The following is a 16,771-nucleotide window of genomic DNA, read 5'->3' as shown; positions in this document are numbered from 1 at the left end:
TGTGGCATCTCAAGGGGTCCTTGTGGCCACACCTGCCATGTGGGAATGGGTTCCCCTCCACCCAGATCTCCCCCCCAATTCTTCTACTGATGAAAGGAGTTGCGTGCATGTGACCCCTGTTCTAAGAATCAGAAACTCTTGGTTCCAGGCTTTGGGGGACACCACAGTTTTCCATCTTGGTGGCATTTGTGTGGTTCTAGACATGGGTGGAACTTGTGACTCTAGACTCTCTGGGAAGATGACTCTGAAGTTGCAGGTATCAACAGCCACGGAGGGCTCTAGGTCCGGGTGGCATTTGTAGTTCCGGATGTCACTAGGGGGTGGTTCTGTTCCAGGGTTTGGTGGTGTTTTGGTTCCAGGTGTCGTCGATATGATGATGATGATATGATGACCAGCAGGTCAGTCGGTGTGATGGTGACCCTGTGATCCTATATGGGGAGCCCTTATCCCCACCCCCAGCACTCCCTCCCCCAGTCCATGCTCTGCAGGGAGACCAGAGTGACATCACCAGAAACGTGGACACTTGGAAGGACACCAGAGACACAGAGAAGAGGAGGCTGGAGGTCCTCAAGGCGCCCAGCTCCTGGGCCCGGATGCTCAGGACTCTGTCCAGAAAGGCTCCCTCCCAGCCGTGGTACTTGACCGTCCTCACGTTCCTGAGGATGCAGCTGGTGAGCCGCGCCCGAGAGTCCTTCTGCCTCATTTGCTCTTCCTGGGACCAGAGGGAAGAAGAGAAGAGGGGACAGGGACAAGTCCGGGATTTTCCTTCTCTGCAACCGCCGCAAGCCGCCACCACGCCCACCCCACACCTCTGTCCTCCCCACTGCCATGCACCAGTGCAGGACCCAGGACCTGCAGGCTTCCTGCCCCCTTCCTGCCTGGAGTGTCCCTTCTTCCAAATGCCAAACCTGATGGTGGTTCCTCTTCTTGGTGATGAAGAAATTCAGAGGGAGAAGGCTCAGGAAGACAGCGATGGCGGTGAGGGCAGAGGGTCCTAGAAGCTGGAGACAAAGGACAGGATGTCACGAGACAATTCCAGAAGCCCAGCTGTCAGTACAGGGGTGGAGGGAGGCTCAGACTTGGGCCCTAAGGCAGGGAGGTGTCAGAGAGTCCAATGAGTGCAGCCACCAGGTCTTAGAGACCAGGACTCATGGGCTCCTTAGAAGGAAATACCTGTGGAAGATGGAGTCCATTTTCATTAGGGAGGGGAGAGAGGGGGAAATGATGCACCTCACACAATGGAGTGGGGACGGGGTCATAGTCAAGACGAGTCATGCACCTAGATGGGCAGGGCAAGGGTGGCGCCTGGCTAGAACGGTGAAGACAGACTCTGGAATCGGGATCTGGGTTCAAATCCTGACTTTACACATACTGGTGTGGCCTTGGGCAAGTTACTGACCCTCCCTAAGCTGCAGTTTCTCACATTAAATGGAAATGGAGCTGTTCCCACTGCCAGTAGTGAATGCTGGTGTCATACAATCAATGATTATCCCCTGACAAGGTTTTCCAGATTTAGCAAATAAATATATTTAACGGCCTGCCCAGTGAAATTTGAATTTCAGATAAACAGCAAGTAAGTTTTTAGTATAAGTATATCCCATGTCATGTTTGGGATATATTTATGATAAGAAATTCTTCTGTTTATCTGAAATTCATCTTTAACTGGACGTCCTGTATTTTGTCTGGCAGCCCTACCCCCCAGCTTTGTGACTTGGGACAGTTATCTTCCCTCCCTCGTTTGTTTCTCTATCTGGAAAATGTGGAGGTGGCGAGTAGGGTAAATGATTTTTAAGTGGCTATGATGTGAGATTCCTCCTGAGGTCATTTGGGTCCATTCTCTAGACAAGCCCCACCCCCCTCTTCAGTCTGTGGGCCTCATTTTCCCCTCTCAGCCCCTAAGAATGTTTACTTTCTAATCTTGATGCCCTAGCAAGCCAGTGTTTCATTTATGCAGCAATTGCGCCTCCCAATGGCCAAATGGAGAGATGCCCAGAAGACAAACACCTGCCTACAGCCAGGGCTGGGAGAATATTCAAAGGAATGTGAACAGAAGGTTAAATAAACTCTCTCTGGCAAAAATGCTACAAATGCTAACTGTAGCAACCCCAATTCCTACCCCTCCCCCTTTACCAGGGCCTCATGGTTACTTTCTGATGTTAGGACCACCTGCCAAGGGTCAGGGAAAGTGATGGGTGTGTTGTCTGCAGTTTCACTTGAGTCACCCGTCGGCCTGCTTAACTGCCCTGCATTTTCCCCAGTGTCCTTCCTCCCTTTCTCTCTAATAATAACAGCTAACATTTATGCACTTGCTGAGCACCCTCTGTATGCTAGGTCCTAGACTGCAAGGTAGCAAGTCAAAAAAGTATCCAGGCCCCAAGCCCTTATGGTGGGGGCACTGGAGCAGTAGCAGAGGTACAATAATGATGATAACACACAGCTGATATTCTGGAGCATTCCACACTCACTCACAATCAATATGCTGTTGATACACCCACCCAGGGGCCTGTGAAACACAGCACATGGGCCAGATCTCTCCTGTTTATATGCCGACCTCAAGCCGTACAAAGATTGGTAATCGTTCTTACATTTTAAAGTGATTGAAGTAAATCAAATGACGATGATTTCATGATATGTGTTAATTACATGAAATTCAAACTTCAGTGTCCATAAGTAATTTTATTGGAACACCACCAGGCCTGTTTGATTAGTATTGTCTGTGGCTGCTTGCGCACTAGAAGGGCAGAGTTAAATAGTTTTGAGAGAGACCCTATGGCCCCTAACGTCTAAAATATCTACAATCTTCTCCTTTACAGAAAAGTCTGTGAGCCTGGAACCAGCCCACATGGAGCAGAGCTGAAGAAGATCTTCAAATGAACTGCCCCAACCCCATGCATAACCAACAAGACAATTAAACACCTATAGGGTATAGCTGTGTCCCAGATGCTATCTAAGTGCTTCACAGGTATTAGCTCATTTAATTCCTCAGCAACTCAAGGGCTGGGGCACTTCGGTTAATTATAATCCTCACTTTGCCGATGAGGAAATGAGGCACCGAGAGGCTACGTTACTTACCGGGAGGTTTTACAACTAGCAAGTGGTGAAAGCAGGATTCGAACCCAGGCAGTCCCACTACAAAGTCTGTGATTTTAATTAAAAAGAAAAAAGAAAATCCTGCACCACAAAACAGACGTAAGAAAGTTAGAAAAAGTTTTGGTTTTTTTTTTTTTTTTGCCTGGTTGGCTACTTTATGCTCTTTGAAAACCAAGTAGTAAATTCTTTCCCCTAAATTTTCTTTCCATTTTTTTTTGTTATTGGTAGTGGTAGTGGTGATGGTGCCCTAGCATTACTGGTAGCTTCAAAACATGCCTAATCTGCCCACTTGGTACCCCGATATCACACCCAAAAAGTGCCAATGTCATCACCATCATCATCATATAGACAAGGAAACTGAGGCCCCAAGAGGTGAGCATCCTGCCCAAGGTGAAGTGAAGGTCATCCTCGTCTAAGACTTTGCCCATTACGTCAGCCCGCAGGGTGCAGGTGGAGATAGGATTAAGAAGGAGGAGAGGAAGGGTGGGGGAGGATTCAACTTAAATCCCAGTTCCCTCTGCCCCAGCACACCTGCCAGAGGTAGAGAAAGCAGATGATGATCCAGATGAGCGGCAGCCACAGCCCGTTGAGGTAGGTGATGCTCTCCGTCAGCCGCTGCACGTCCACAGACACCAGGTTGACCACGTCCCCCACTGCGCTGGCCTTTCTGGAGCTGCTAGACAGAGCCAGGACCTGGGAGGGGCAGAAGATGGAGACCTGAGTCAGGAAGGAGGGAAGGAGTGGGTGAGGGGCAGTTAGGGAGGCCCATGGAGGCAGGGAGACCCACGGAGGGAGGAAGGGCCCAGGAGGGAGGGAGGCCCACGCTTGGACTGAGCAAGAGAACAGCCACCCAGCAGGCCGGGGTCTAAGCTGTGCTGCCCCTGCTGGCTGAGGCAGATTTCTTTACCATCTGAGCCTCAGTTCACTCATCTGTAAAGTGGGCTAATAAAATCTCCTCAGCTAACTTCCCATTGTGAAACTCCGGGGAGAAGACAAAAATGAAAATACCCTGAAACCCCTAAAGCACTGGACTAATAACAATTAATAACATACTACATAAAAACCTTGGATTCATGCTGATAATGGTGGTCATCTGCTGAGCACTATATCCTAGGCACTGTGCTAAATAAACTAACAGTTTCACCGTTTTCCATGATGGGGCACATCAGACAACAGTATGGAGCAGGTACTGCCATATTTCATTCAATCCAAAACACTGTGGATAAAGTACTCTCTATTTTTGTATCACTATGGGAAAAAAATCAATGCCAACTAAATTAAAACATCTTGATTTCAGAAGTTGAAAAGAGAAAAAAAAGTGAGACTAGAATCAGTGAGATGCAGAATTATTAACCCCATTTCACAGCTAAGGAAACTGAGGCACAAAGAAATTGACCAATTTGCCCAAAGCCAGAGGGCTCCTAAGTGGCTGGGCCAGGATTGGAATCCAGGATGACAGAGGCACGACATGGGCTAGACAGGGTGTTAGACTGACCCCTGTCTAGCATTCAGTGTGCCTCTCAGACACCAAGCTGGTTTTCTGGCAGCCCCAAATTTGCCCTAACTCTGGGGTCACAGTGGACCCCTTCCAGCCTGTTGAATGCTACGTGCTACTTGCAATCCTCTCTCTGCTGAGTGTGTCAGGGAAGAAGTGAGGGGGTGAAGTGGTGAGCTGGAAATGATTGAGTGTAGAAATTCTGAAAAAAAAATCTTCAAATCTTTACTGAGCACCTGCTCTGTAGGGCCTCACTCTGAGGTGAGTACTGTGATCAACAGAGGCAGGGCACTTGCTCTCTTCGGAGTGGAGTTTGAGCTGGGGAACAAAATTAAATAAAGATTTACATAGTTCATCCTTTAATAGTAATTATGATGAGTGCCATGAAGAAGTGTTGTAAAATATAGGTTTTATCATTATTCAGGCATGGCAAGCCCACAGATCAGAGAAGACTGCCCTTGACAAGAGGGTTTATTATACTCACAGATCTCAGGAGGAGGGGGCACCCCACGCTATGAGGGGGCCACTTGGGGAAGCATCAGGATGCTGCAGGGTTGGGGGGACCACAGGCAAGAGCTTGTTGTGGTTTTCATGGGAAGGTCAGGCAGGGTAAGCAGGCTTAGGATTGGCTAGTTTGAATAATTCCACCAGGCTCTGGGCATAGGAGCTGGGCCTCATTGTCTGGTACCCTGCCCTGGGGCGATTAGGGCAGGGGATAGTGGCCTAGAGTGTTAGGGCCCAAAAAGGAGGCAGTTGGGGTGTGAGCTCTGGATTGGTTGGCTTGCATGTGAAAGAGATGCTTTCAGATGAGTCACTTAGCATCTCTGGGAACTGGCTGACCCTGGGAGGGACAGAGGGGCAGTCCCTCCAGGGTCAGCAAGACCCCAGATGTCAAAGCACCAGATACAGAAAATAGGAAGACACAGTTAAAACAGAAGCAGCCCAGAGGGCAGAGTGGAGGGGTATGGCCTCATCAGGTGATGAAGGCGGCTGCCCCAAGGGTGGGGACGGGAAGAGCAAAGGCTTCAAGTCATCTTCCTGCAGCCTCAGCTCCATGTGTGGACTCCCAAGACTGGACAGGCCATACCAGCTCCAGTGTGCTCAGGGGGATGTGGCCTGAAACTCAGGAGCCACTCACATGGCCATCCAGGAGCTGATCCCTTTGCCCCCTTCTTTCCCAAGTGCCTTCTTTCCCAAGTGACAGCTCAGGTGTGAGAGAAAGGGGCTTACACAGGACTAGGTTGCCCTTGCTCAGATGCTCCAGACCCCACAGGGGCCAACGTCTCTTAGAGCAGCAGCCTCATGGGTTTCGGTCCCAAGGTCCCCCAAGGGGACAAGAATCACTGCACAGAGAGAAGCCCAATGCTATGGCTTACCTCCGGGTATCATAGTTCATTGGCAGAACTTCCAGCCCAGATGCAATTTACCAGTGGGTCAGGGGTCATTTTCACTGTAAGCAGCGTTACCTGGTAAAATAGCTGACAGTCCACCTTTATCCAGTTTCCATACAGCCCGTAGGTTAGCCCTTTATCCTCAGGGGGGTGAGTGTTCACTACATGAAGAGTTGTGGAAAGGGTGCCCAGGCAGTGGGAACAGCAAGTGCAAAGGCCCTGAGGTGGGAGATTGTTTGGCATGCTTGAGGAACTGAAAGAAGACCTGTGGGGCTGGAGGAAAGTGAAAGAAGTGTGAAGGAAGTGTGTGATGTAATCAGATAGAAGAGGTCCCAGGGTCAGATCATGCAAGGCCTTATAGAAATAGCCAAGAAGGTGAGGGTGTAGTGTGAGCAACTATGAGTAACGTGATGAATGAGTGTGGTTTTAGGCACTGATGACAGTAACGGTTCAGGAACATTCCTCTTCTTGGCTGGAACACTTGTCTGTAAATTGGGACAGGATGGAGAGAGAGGAAAGGCCACACCACTCCCCTGGGGCTCACCTTTCTGTACACCAGGCCCGTGATGGCCATTCGCAGCCTCATCTGTAGCACCTTGAGTCTGTACATGTGCTGCTGCTCGAACAGTGTTTGCAGGCAGGCGGAGAGGAACATCAGCACGGCGAGAAGATAGCCCTTCCAGGCCGGGGTCTTGGGGTCACCAATAAACTCCAGGAAGAGGCTGGTGAGAAAGGGCACCCATGGCTATTGCCTCTGCCTAAGCCTGGCCAGGTCTGGAGGACCAGAGACAGTATGGGGTTCTTTTTCGTTTTCTACAAAAATGGTTGCAATCATTTCCCCCACTGTCCATGCTCATTTTCAGCGTGAATGCATCTCCTCCAATCAACAGGTGAAGTTTTTACTCCCACCTGTTATGGGCTGAACGGTGTCCTCACAAAATGTATATGTTAAAGTCCTAACCCCCAGTACCTTAGAGTATGACTGTGTATTTGAAAATAGGACCTTTAAAGAGGTGATTTAGTTAAAATGAGGCCGTTAGGATGGGCCTTAATCCAATACAACTGGTGTCCCTGTAAGAAGAGGAAATTTGGACACATAAGGAGACACCAGGGGTGCATGTGCTCAGGAAAGACCACGTGAGGACACAGCGAGAAGGCACCGTCTACAGGGCAAGGAGAGAAGCCTCAGAAGAAACAACATTGATCTTGGACATCTAGCCTCCAGTAATGTGAGGACAAAAACTTCTGTTGTTTAAATGGGACCTAATTAAACTTAAAAGCTTTTGCACATCAAAGGAAACCATAAACAAAACGAAAAGACAACCTACAGAATGGGAGAAGATATTTGCAAACGATGTGACCGAGAAGGGATTAATCTCCAAAACATACAGACAGCTCATACGGCTCAATATCAAAAAAAAAACCCAATCGAAAAATGAGTAGAAGATCTAAATAGACATTTCTTCAAAGAAGACATACAGATGGCCAAAATGCACATGAAAAGATGCTCAATATCGCTAATTATTAGAGAAATGCAAATCAAAACTATAATGAGGTATCACCTCACACCGGTCAGAATAGCCATCATCAGAAAGTCTACAAATAATAAATGCTGGAGAGGGTGTGGAGAAAAGGGAACCCGCCTACACTGTTGGTGGGAATGTAAATTGGTGCAGCCACTATGGCAAACAGTATACAGAGGTTCCTTAAACAACTAAAATTAGAGTTGACCTATGATCCAGCAATCCCACTCCTGGGCATATATCTGGAGAAAACTCTAATTTGAAAGGAAACGTGCATCCCAGTGTTTACTGCAGCTCTATTTACAATAATAGCCAAGACATGGAAGCAACCTAAATGTCCACTGAATGGGTAAAGAAGATGTGGTATAGATATACAATGGAATATTACTCAGCCATAAAAAGAATGAAATAGTGCCATTTGCAGCAACATGGATGGACCTAGAGATTATCATACTAAGTGAAGTAAGTCAGAGAAAGACAAATATCATATGATGTCACTTATACGTGGAATCTAAAAAAAATGATACAAATGAACTTATATACAAAACAGAAATAGACCCATAGACATAGAAGAGAAGCTCATGGTTACCAAAGGGAAAAGGGGTGGGGATAAATTAGGAGTTTGGGATTAACATATATACACTACTATTATAAAATAGATAACCAACAAGACCTACTGTATAGCACAGGGAACTATACTCAATATTTTGTAATAAGCTGTAAGGGAAAAGAACCTGAAAAAGAATATATTTACAATATAACTGAATCGTTTTGCTGTACACCTGAAACTAACACAACATTGTAAATCAACTGTACGTCAATAAGAAAAAGAAAAGAAAGAAAGAACAGTAGAAAAGATAAGCACCAGAAAAAAATTTCTGTTGTTTAAGTCACCCAGTTTGTAGTACTTTGTTATGGCAGCCCTAACAAACTAATACGCCGCCTCTTGAATCTGGGCTGGCTGTGCAACCAGCTTTGGCCTCACGAGAAAATGCAACGTTTACTTTGTCTTGGAACCCTGCCAAATGGCCCTGTGAACAGGCTGGAATCAACCTTTTGAGGATGAGAGACCACCAGAGCAGAGACAAGATGTCCCAGCTGGGACTGTCTTGGACCAGCCAGTCCCCAGCCAGCCCCACAGGTGACTGCAGACAGATGAGTGAACCCAGACAAGAAAAGAAGAATCGCCCAGCTGAACCCAGCTTGAATTTGCTGACCCACAGGATCATGAGCTAAAGAAGTGGCTTTAAGCCCCTCACTTTTGAGGGGCTTTGTTGTATAGCAAAAGCAAACTGATACAGTCAGGCTAGAATTCACTCGTTTTCCCTCCTCCCCAAGGTCACTCACTTTCTCGTTCAATTGGTCCTTCCTGAGTAACCTTTTCACCCACCCTCAGTGCCCTGAGCACCAGAGGTCTCGGCGGAGGCAGAAGGAGGGCTGAAGGTCCCCTGGCCCTGGACGGACACCATTAAAGGGACCACCAGCCTCAGCGAGGCACCCAAGGCCTGGACCCACCTGAGGAGCTTGGGCACCGTGAACCTGAAGACATCACTGATGATGAGGCTGAGGGTCCCCAGGAGGAAGGTGGAGCGGCCCACCTGCCAGATGGCCCTCAGCAGTGGGCCCCTCTTGCCCCCTTGTTGCTGTAGGAGGGTCTCCGTCTCTGGGGTCTCCGCACCACGGTTTCCTTTCCTTTTAAATGCTGTCGCCTTGGTGTTCCTTAGGGGAGAGGAGAAATCAGCTCTGGGTCCTTGTAATAGACTGAATGTTTGGGTCTCCCCCACCCCCACCCCCTCACCACCACCCAAATTCATGTTGAAACTAATCCCCAGTGTGATGGTATTAGGAGGTGAGACCTTTGGGAGGTGATTAGGTTATGCAGGTGCAGCCCTCATGAATGGGATTAGTGCCCTTGTAAGAAAAAACCTAGAGAGTGCCCTCAGGTGTAACCCCATTTCATACATGAGGAAACTGAGGTTCAGAAGGTAAACTTGTCCAAGGGCACACAGCTGAGAAGTGTAAGAACTGGGATTCGATCCCAACCTTCGGAGCCCAGCACTTTTTTTTTTTTTTCTTGTGGTATGCGGGCTTCTCACTGTTGTGGCCTCTCCCGTCGCGGAGCACAGGCTCCGGAAGCGCAGGCTCAGCGGCCATGGCTCACGGGCCCAGCCGCTCCGCAGCATGTGGGATCTTCCCGGGCCGGGGCATGAACCCGTGTTCCCTGCATCGGCAGGTGGACTCTCAACCACTGTGCCACTAGGGAAGCCCTGTTGGTTGCTTTTACTAGAACCGGGTGCAACTAGTCTCTTGGCCCAATTTTAACAGATATGAGTTTCCTGTTGTCCAACAAAGCAAACCGCCTAGCCCCACTCCACCTGAACGAGCTGAAGGATCAGTGGTGTGCCTGGGTCTCATTTTTCAGAGAGGTGGGTTGAGATCCCAGAAGTCAGCCTTTTTACCCCCAAGGCCCAGCCAGCAGTGTGAATACCCCTCCACCACAAGCCGGTCGTCCAGTCCCTCCCTCCCTCCCCCTCAAGAATACTCTCAGCATCTCCTCAGGATGGAGGGGAGGGACAAATCTCAGCAGGCAGTCCAAAGGAAAAGTGGTATTTTCAGCACAAGAGGTTATAAGGAACCAGTCTTTACCACCCGGTTTGCTAAGAAATAAGCAAATGTTAATCTTCTACCCCTGTCTTGAAGCCTACCCCCACCCCCCAGCCTCCCCTTCCGGTATTTGCAATTCAGCCATTTTTCTAACCCTGCGCTCACCTCTCTCCCTTGTCACCTCTGTAGCCCTGAAATGTGCTCTCCTTGGCGCCCACAATTTGCCTGGGGTCGGGCAGGGTCAGAGGCAAGGCCAGCGTGGCGTCCGGGCCGCGCACCTCGATGCCAGATGTTGGGTCTTGTCCTGACTCGGCTGGCGCTGCACACCCACTGGGCTGGACGACCACTGGGCAAGTGCCAAGCAGGGCCACCCCCACCTCCGGCCCCGCCCAAACTGGGACCCAGGTGGGTAGACTTTTTGCTTGTATTTTCTTTTTACTTGTATTTCCCCCAGCACCTAGTTCAGCACCTGAATGCATAGGTGCTCAATAAATACTTGTCCAGTGAATGGGAAAAAACAGATGGATTGATGTGTGCAAAGGGCCTACTGCTTGATATTAATAAAGATTTGTGGAAGGAAGGAAGGAAGGGAAGGAGGGAGGGAGGGAGGAAGGAAATGATTTGGTTTGGTTGATAGAACCTGGCCTTTGAGCAGGAAAACTGAGGTCCAATTGCCCTTCCCTCTGAGCCTCAGTGTTCTCATCCATAAAATGGGGTGGGTGAAGAGACCACTGTGAAAGCCTCTCTCCAGCTGGATGTTTTGCTCTGTTCTGTTCTAGCTGCTCACCTCAAAATTCTGAGTCACTGTGTTCAGCCTGCAGGCTTGGGAAAAAACTTCTTCCTTTCTAGCTGGTCTCACTTTCCATCAGGGAAGGTCTCTAGACTGGTGGCTGGTCTTTGGTCTGTGGCCCCAAAGCCATTTAGTGCAGGACCCAATAATGACCACAGGCCAAGGCAGGAGGTGTGAGTGAGTGGCCAGGTGTAAGCTGGGGGATATAAAAGGGAGTGGTGGCGACTGCAGCTCATATGCCCTGTTCAGTGGGGAAGCTGTTACCCAGATCCACTCTCCTGTTGCCATGCAGGGATGTGGCCATTCTACTTTAAGAGAGGCCAAAATTCCAGATTTTCATGTGACATCTCCAACATTTTAAATGTTGATGACTTATTAGAAAGCAAAACAAAGAAAAATCCTTAAACAACAAGACACCGTGCTGGCCAAACACACCTGTGACCCTGACTTGGCCAGCAGACAGATTGGTCTGTGACCTCTTAAGATGACGTCCTCTCCCTTCCCCCAAAGGTTGCAAAATATTTTAGAAATAAAACCAAAGTTCTCTTGGTGTGTAATCAGTCAGCTTAGAAAATGCCTGAACCAGATCTGCCATCCTCCTCTCTTTCTGTCAGTTGTTCACGGATCCTCCAACTCTTCTGGAGAATGTTTCTGTGTGCTATAGCTCTAACACTGGGTGACTATCATTCCCAGGCTGGCAGGGGAGGCGAGAGCTGGGAGAGGGTGGACAAGACCTCCAGGGTCCTTTTGAATTAATTCTGCCACTCAAAACTCACTTAAGCTGTACTTAAACTCACAATACAGCAAGATATGCCTGGGATGAGAGTGAGAGCTGCTGTTTTGAGTTGCTCATATTACTTACCCCTTTTGGAAAACATACTCCCTTCCTTTGGGGAGCAGCTCCTCCCTGTGTGGCTCTGAAGGGACTGCCAATTATGGGGCCTGCTCTTCAGCCCTGGGATTGGCCCCTGAGAGGCACAGGATTCAAGCCAGCCAATAAAAGGCCTTCCTTGGGATTTTCTATGTGGATGGTAGTAGGGGTTGCTGAGTTGGCATGATACAGGACAGGCGTTATGGAGAGACCAGTGCCCAGACAACAGCTGAGCTGAGAGATGGAGGGAAAGAATTTGGACATCATTCAAGTCCTGGATCCAGCCACACCTGAGGCCAGACCTACCTTCTCAGCTATGTGAGCCAGCAGACTCTGTCTCTCTCTGGCTCCTTCTAATTTGTGGGATTTAGCCACCTATAAGAACCACCACAAAATCATAGAGTATGCAGGGGGACCCTGTAACTCTTCCCACAGAGCTACTTTTGTCTGTGCCCTGAAATACCTGGCTCCAGGGAGGTCAAGCGACTTGTCCAAGGTCATCCACCACTCGATGGCAGGGCTACATTTAACCCGGGTTTAATTAATCCTATTGGAGAGCTTATTTCTCTAGTCCAAAGTTTCACAAACCAGGTTCCTCAGGCTCTGAGCACTTCTCAGAAGTTTCCAGAGATGCCAGAGAGGGCAAGAGTGAGGCAGAGTGGGCAGGACTAGAAAAAGATTGAAATCCTCTGGATAACTGATATTGCTGGACCTTTTACCATTTTTAAGAAATACGCTAAGTTCTTTTCTATGAATCATTTTTTTTTCATCTCCCACAAGCTATGAGCTAGGGCTAATGGCATCCCCCTTGAACAGATAAGAAAACTAAAGGCCAGGAAACTAATCACTCAGGTTAAGTAATAAGTGAGTAGTTGCCTGCATGTTATGGACCATACCTACCTCTCCACCCCCAGTCTTAAAATAGTCCTTCTGTTCCCTGCCTCCATCCCACCATCCGAGCTTCCTTCTGGGAGCCTGGAGAGGTTCCCCCTCTGTCAATATCCTTTTGGAACCTGCAAAGCACTCTGGGAGGAAAAGCATCTTGAGCCCGGCCTGCTAATGCTTAGTGAGGTCAGCTGACAGGGAGGGGACCGTGGTGGTTGGAGCCTGGAGTAGGGGCGTGGTTGTATTTGGGGTCGAGTGATTTGCTGACCGAGCTTTGGGCTGAGCTCCCATCTTCCACACACTCACCGCTGGGCTGCACTGCAGTTCCTTGTCCATTCCTTTGCAAGCTGGGAAACAAGTTCTTTTGAGGAGTTTTCTCTCGCAAGCGACCAGAGGTCTTTTGGTCCCAGCGGCCTCCAGTAGCCCCTCCAAACTAACCTGTAAAAGAGGATCACCAGAGCAAGCTCCTCCTGTGTCTGCCCCTGAAGGGTCCTGGCTTGGTAGCTGTGTGACCCTAGGTAAGTCACTTCACCTCTCTGCACCTCTGCTGGCCCCTCGGTACAAGGAAAGCAATTTACCTAACTGCACTAACACTGGGGGGCACTTCTCGGTCTACAAAGAACATCTCATTTAATTCTCACGTGAGCCTATACAGTAGATTACTATTGATCCATTTTACAGAAAAGAAAGAAAACAGAGGCTCAGGGAGATTAAGTGACTTAACCAAAGGTTGACAGGTGACAGGGGAAATAAACCTCCCTAGGAGCCAGAAGTCCAGAGTTGAAAACTATTACTGTGGAGGAAACCTGAACTCCTCCCTCAGCTTTAAATGTACCCATTCTCCTCCTTGGTCACTGCTCCAGCCACCTGGCCTCAGGACTTTTGCACATGCACGTCACTCTGCTTAAAACTTTTTCCCTGCCACTTCTTACTTGCCCTTCACCTCTGGCCTAGACGTTATTTCCTTAAAAGCCCACTTGATGACCCCCGACACCCAAGTCCAGGTAGATTCTCCCATTGCAAGATCCTCTAGTTTCCTGAGCTTTTTTTTTATAATGCGTGCTACAATTATCATTATTTAATTTTTCAGTCTGATTATTTATTTAGTCTTTCTCCTCCACTGGACAGTAAGCTCCATAGGGGCAAAGACAGTACTTGCCTTGATTCTCCCTCTTCTGTATCCTCACATCCTGGCTCAGGGCACAAGATTTGTCAAATAAAAATCACTACTTTTCAGCCCTGTGACCTTGGGCAAGTCACTGCCCAGCAATGGACCTCAATTTTCTCACCTTAAAATAAGAGTGTTTCCCATCACTTGGGACTGGTGTATGAGATGACTGTAGTTGGTGCATTGTTGGAGGAGGTCATCGAGAGGATGTGACCACTTGTGGACCTGTGACCTGGACCCAGGCAATCTGAGGCTCCTCCCTCCCCTGTCCTTGAAATGTACATTCCGCCCACTGTTCTCACACTAGGAGCTACTTCAAGGATGCAGTAGTTAAGTGTTATACCATCTGGACGGTGTATGTGTCTGAACCCTGTTAAGACCTCTCTGTAAACTGTTGAGATTCCGGTGGGCAGGTGTGGAGATCTACTTATATTGTGGCACTCAAGACAAGCCTCATATGTAAGTTCTCTTGCTTGTTAACCCTGCCTCCTACCAGTCTGGAGTAGCTGCCTCTTTCTTCCGTCTCTCCAAGCCTACCGTCTATTGGGGCCAGTTTTCAAACCGACACGCACACACAAGAAATTAACGACTGCAGACTTCCACAGCAGGAGTGTTCTTATCTTTTTAGGTCTCTTTCATCTTTCTCATGACACCAAGGAGAAGGTCTTGTTTGGAGCTGGTCTTGAGCTCCTCTTTGAGACTTTCCAGTTCCCTTTTCTAATGCAGAGCAAACTCAGGCAAGCAACAGTTTGGATCCAGAAATTATTCACAATACTTGGTTTTCACTAAAATTATTTTTGGTGTTCTACATGGCAAGGGATTCTAGATTTTTCTGATTTTGGTAGCGATAGAAAGTTTCCTTTTTAAAAGGTTATTAAAGTAGAAAAAGTGAGTTGATTCAAAGAAAATTCATTAAGTAAATAGAGTTTGAGCGATACCCCAATAAGACAAAAAGCTTGAAGAATGGTCCATAAGTGCCTACATTTGGGAAACAGAGGGCTAGATTCTCTCTAGAGATGTTTAGCAGATTTCTATGCTCTTTTCACCAATTCCACACCCTCAGAGTATCCTATTCGTCATTTATTTAACAACCACTTTATATAATACTCATTATGGGCCACATCCTGTTCTAAGTGTTTCACAAACCTTATCTCATTTAATCCTCAAAACCCTATGAGGTAGATGCTATTATGATCCTCATTCTACTAGTGCAGAGACTGAGGCACAGAGAGGTTAAGTAGCTTGCCCAAGGTCACACAGCCAGGAAGTGGTGGGGCTGGGATTCAAATCTGGGTGCGACTGTGATCTGACTGTGGTGTGGTCAGGAGAGGGCCCAGTAGGTGGGTGCATCCTCAGTACCTGGTGTGCTGACCCTGGGGAAACATCTGTCTTCTCCACCAGCCTGGAAGCCTCTAGTGAATAAAGAATTGGTGTTTTACATCCTCATCCTCGGTGCTTAGCACATAATAGGTGCTTATTAAATGTTGGTGGAATGACTAGATAGATAGAGATATGATTTTATTGAGTGCCTTCCATGTGCAGGCACTAAGCACTTTACATTTAATGAAGGCAGTGATGTTCCCATTTTACAGAGGGGAAAACTGAGACTCCAAATGCTTGTGATATGGCCATCTAAGAGACAGAGCCAGGATTCAAACTCAGATCTCACCCCAGTGAGTGAGTGGGAATGGGATGTGGATGGTGGACACACTAAAATCTGAGAAGGAAGCATGGAGTCTGGGATGGAGAAAGCCAGGCTGACCTTGGTAGGCCTCGGAGGAAACCTCCTGAGGGAAAAGCTGTGATGACAAATAAGAGGAGCAAATGCAGGTGGGTGGGAGCACCACCCCAGCCCCTTCCCTGCTTTTACTTCCCTACTTTACTTACCCAGAAACCCACCAGAACATGGCCTTGGAGGGGAAGGAGGCCCCAGCCTTTGGACATGGATTCTGCAAAGACAAATGATTTAGAAGGGAGAGGACTTGGTCTCATAATCCATGGCCAGTATGTGGTAAGGAGAACCAAGGGCAGGAAGACAGGATGAACTGACCATGAGCTTAATACTGAAAGCACAGACTGAGATGTCCTGCCTACTTATCTACAGTAGATACCAAGGGCATGGTGCTTCCTAGCAGGCAAGGCAAAAAAGGGATTCGGCCACAGGACTGAAAGTGCCTACAAGGTAAGAACGAACAGTTGCTCAGAATAACTTTAATAATACTGAGACCAAGAAGTTCTCAAAGCAAGGACCATGCATGACACAGACAAGAATGTCCTCAGCAATATCCTTCAGTGAATGTGGAAAGGAGGTGAAGAGGAAGTGAGATTTTACCAGCAGCTCCAGGAAGACTGCACAGATTACACTCTTCACCAGTAGGGCATGAGAGTGCCCACTTTACCACATCTTTGCCGTCGCAGCTTGTTATCAATTTTTAATTTTTTTTCCTGCTACTCTCATTGGAAAAAGTCCTATTACAGTTTTAACTTAATTATTCAAATCGTTGAGCATCCTTTTAGATGATTTCTCAGCTCAGCTGTCTTTTTCTCAGAGAATTCTTTCCTGATTTCACAGACTTATTCAGTGTTACCTGTTGTAAACTCTCATAGACCATGGACTTCTCCTGCAGAGCATTTCTATTGGGCAAGTCACTTTAATCTTGAATCTTTACAACCAGTCCCAGTTGCAGTTTTCCACACATTTGTGTAATTGTGTGATTAATGTCTAGTTCCCCTACTTGGGTGTTAGCTGCATGAGGACAGAGACATCGCTTGTTCACCATAGATCCTCAGTACCGAGCTGGGGCATAGAGCATGTTGGCAAACTGCAGCGCCCAGGCCAAATCCGGCCCACTGCCTGTCTCTGTGAATAACATTTTATTGGAACACAGCCATGCTCCTTTGTTGACATAGTGTCTGTGTCTGCTTTTGTGCTATGAAAGCAGGCTTGAGTAGTT

At 48.0% G+C, this 16,771-nt stretch overlaps 1 protein-coding gene across 3 annotated transcripts in view; it reads right to left on the bottom strand.

Moving 5' to 3' along the window:
- ABCC6 (ATP binding cassette subfamily C member 6) overlaps nt 1-16,771 on the bottom strand; it is a 61,382-nt gene that overhangs the window by 38,184 nt on the left and 6,427 nt on the right. For all 3 annotated transcript variants that reach the window (XM_082857886.1, XM_082857885.1, XM_082857887.1), the window contains 7 exons: nt 15,705-15,766; nt 12,956-13,087; nt 9,015-9,218; nt 6,521-6,698; nt 3,622-3,783; nt 909-1,001; nt 509-712 (listed from right to left, as the gene is read on the bottom strand). In XM_082857886.1, the coding sequence (XP_082714012.1) occupies nt 509-712; nt 909-1,001; nt 3,622-3,783; nt 6,521-6,698; nt 9,015-9,218; nt 12,956-13,087; nt 15,705-15,766 (1,035 nt within the window). The remainder of the gene's footprint in view (nt 1-508; nt 713-908; nt 1,002-3,621; nt 3,784-6,520; nt 6,699-9,014; nt 9,219-12,955; nt 13,088-15,704; nt 15,767-16,771) is intronic.

The sequence above is a fragment of the Leucopleurus acutus genome (assembly GCF_964270905.1).
Source record: "Leucopleurus acutus genome assembly, chromosome: 16".
Lineage (NCBI taxonomy): Eukaryota > Metazoa > Chordata > Mammalia > Artiodactyla > Delphinidae > Leucopleurus > Leucopleurus acutus.
Note: the sequence above shows the minus strand (reverse complement) of the source record. Positions and strands in the feature narration are given on the sequence as shown.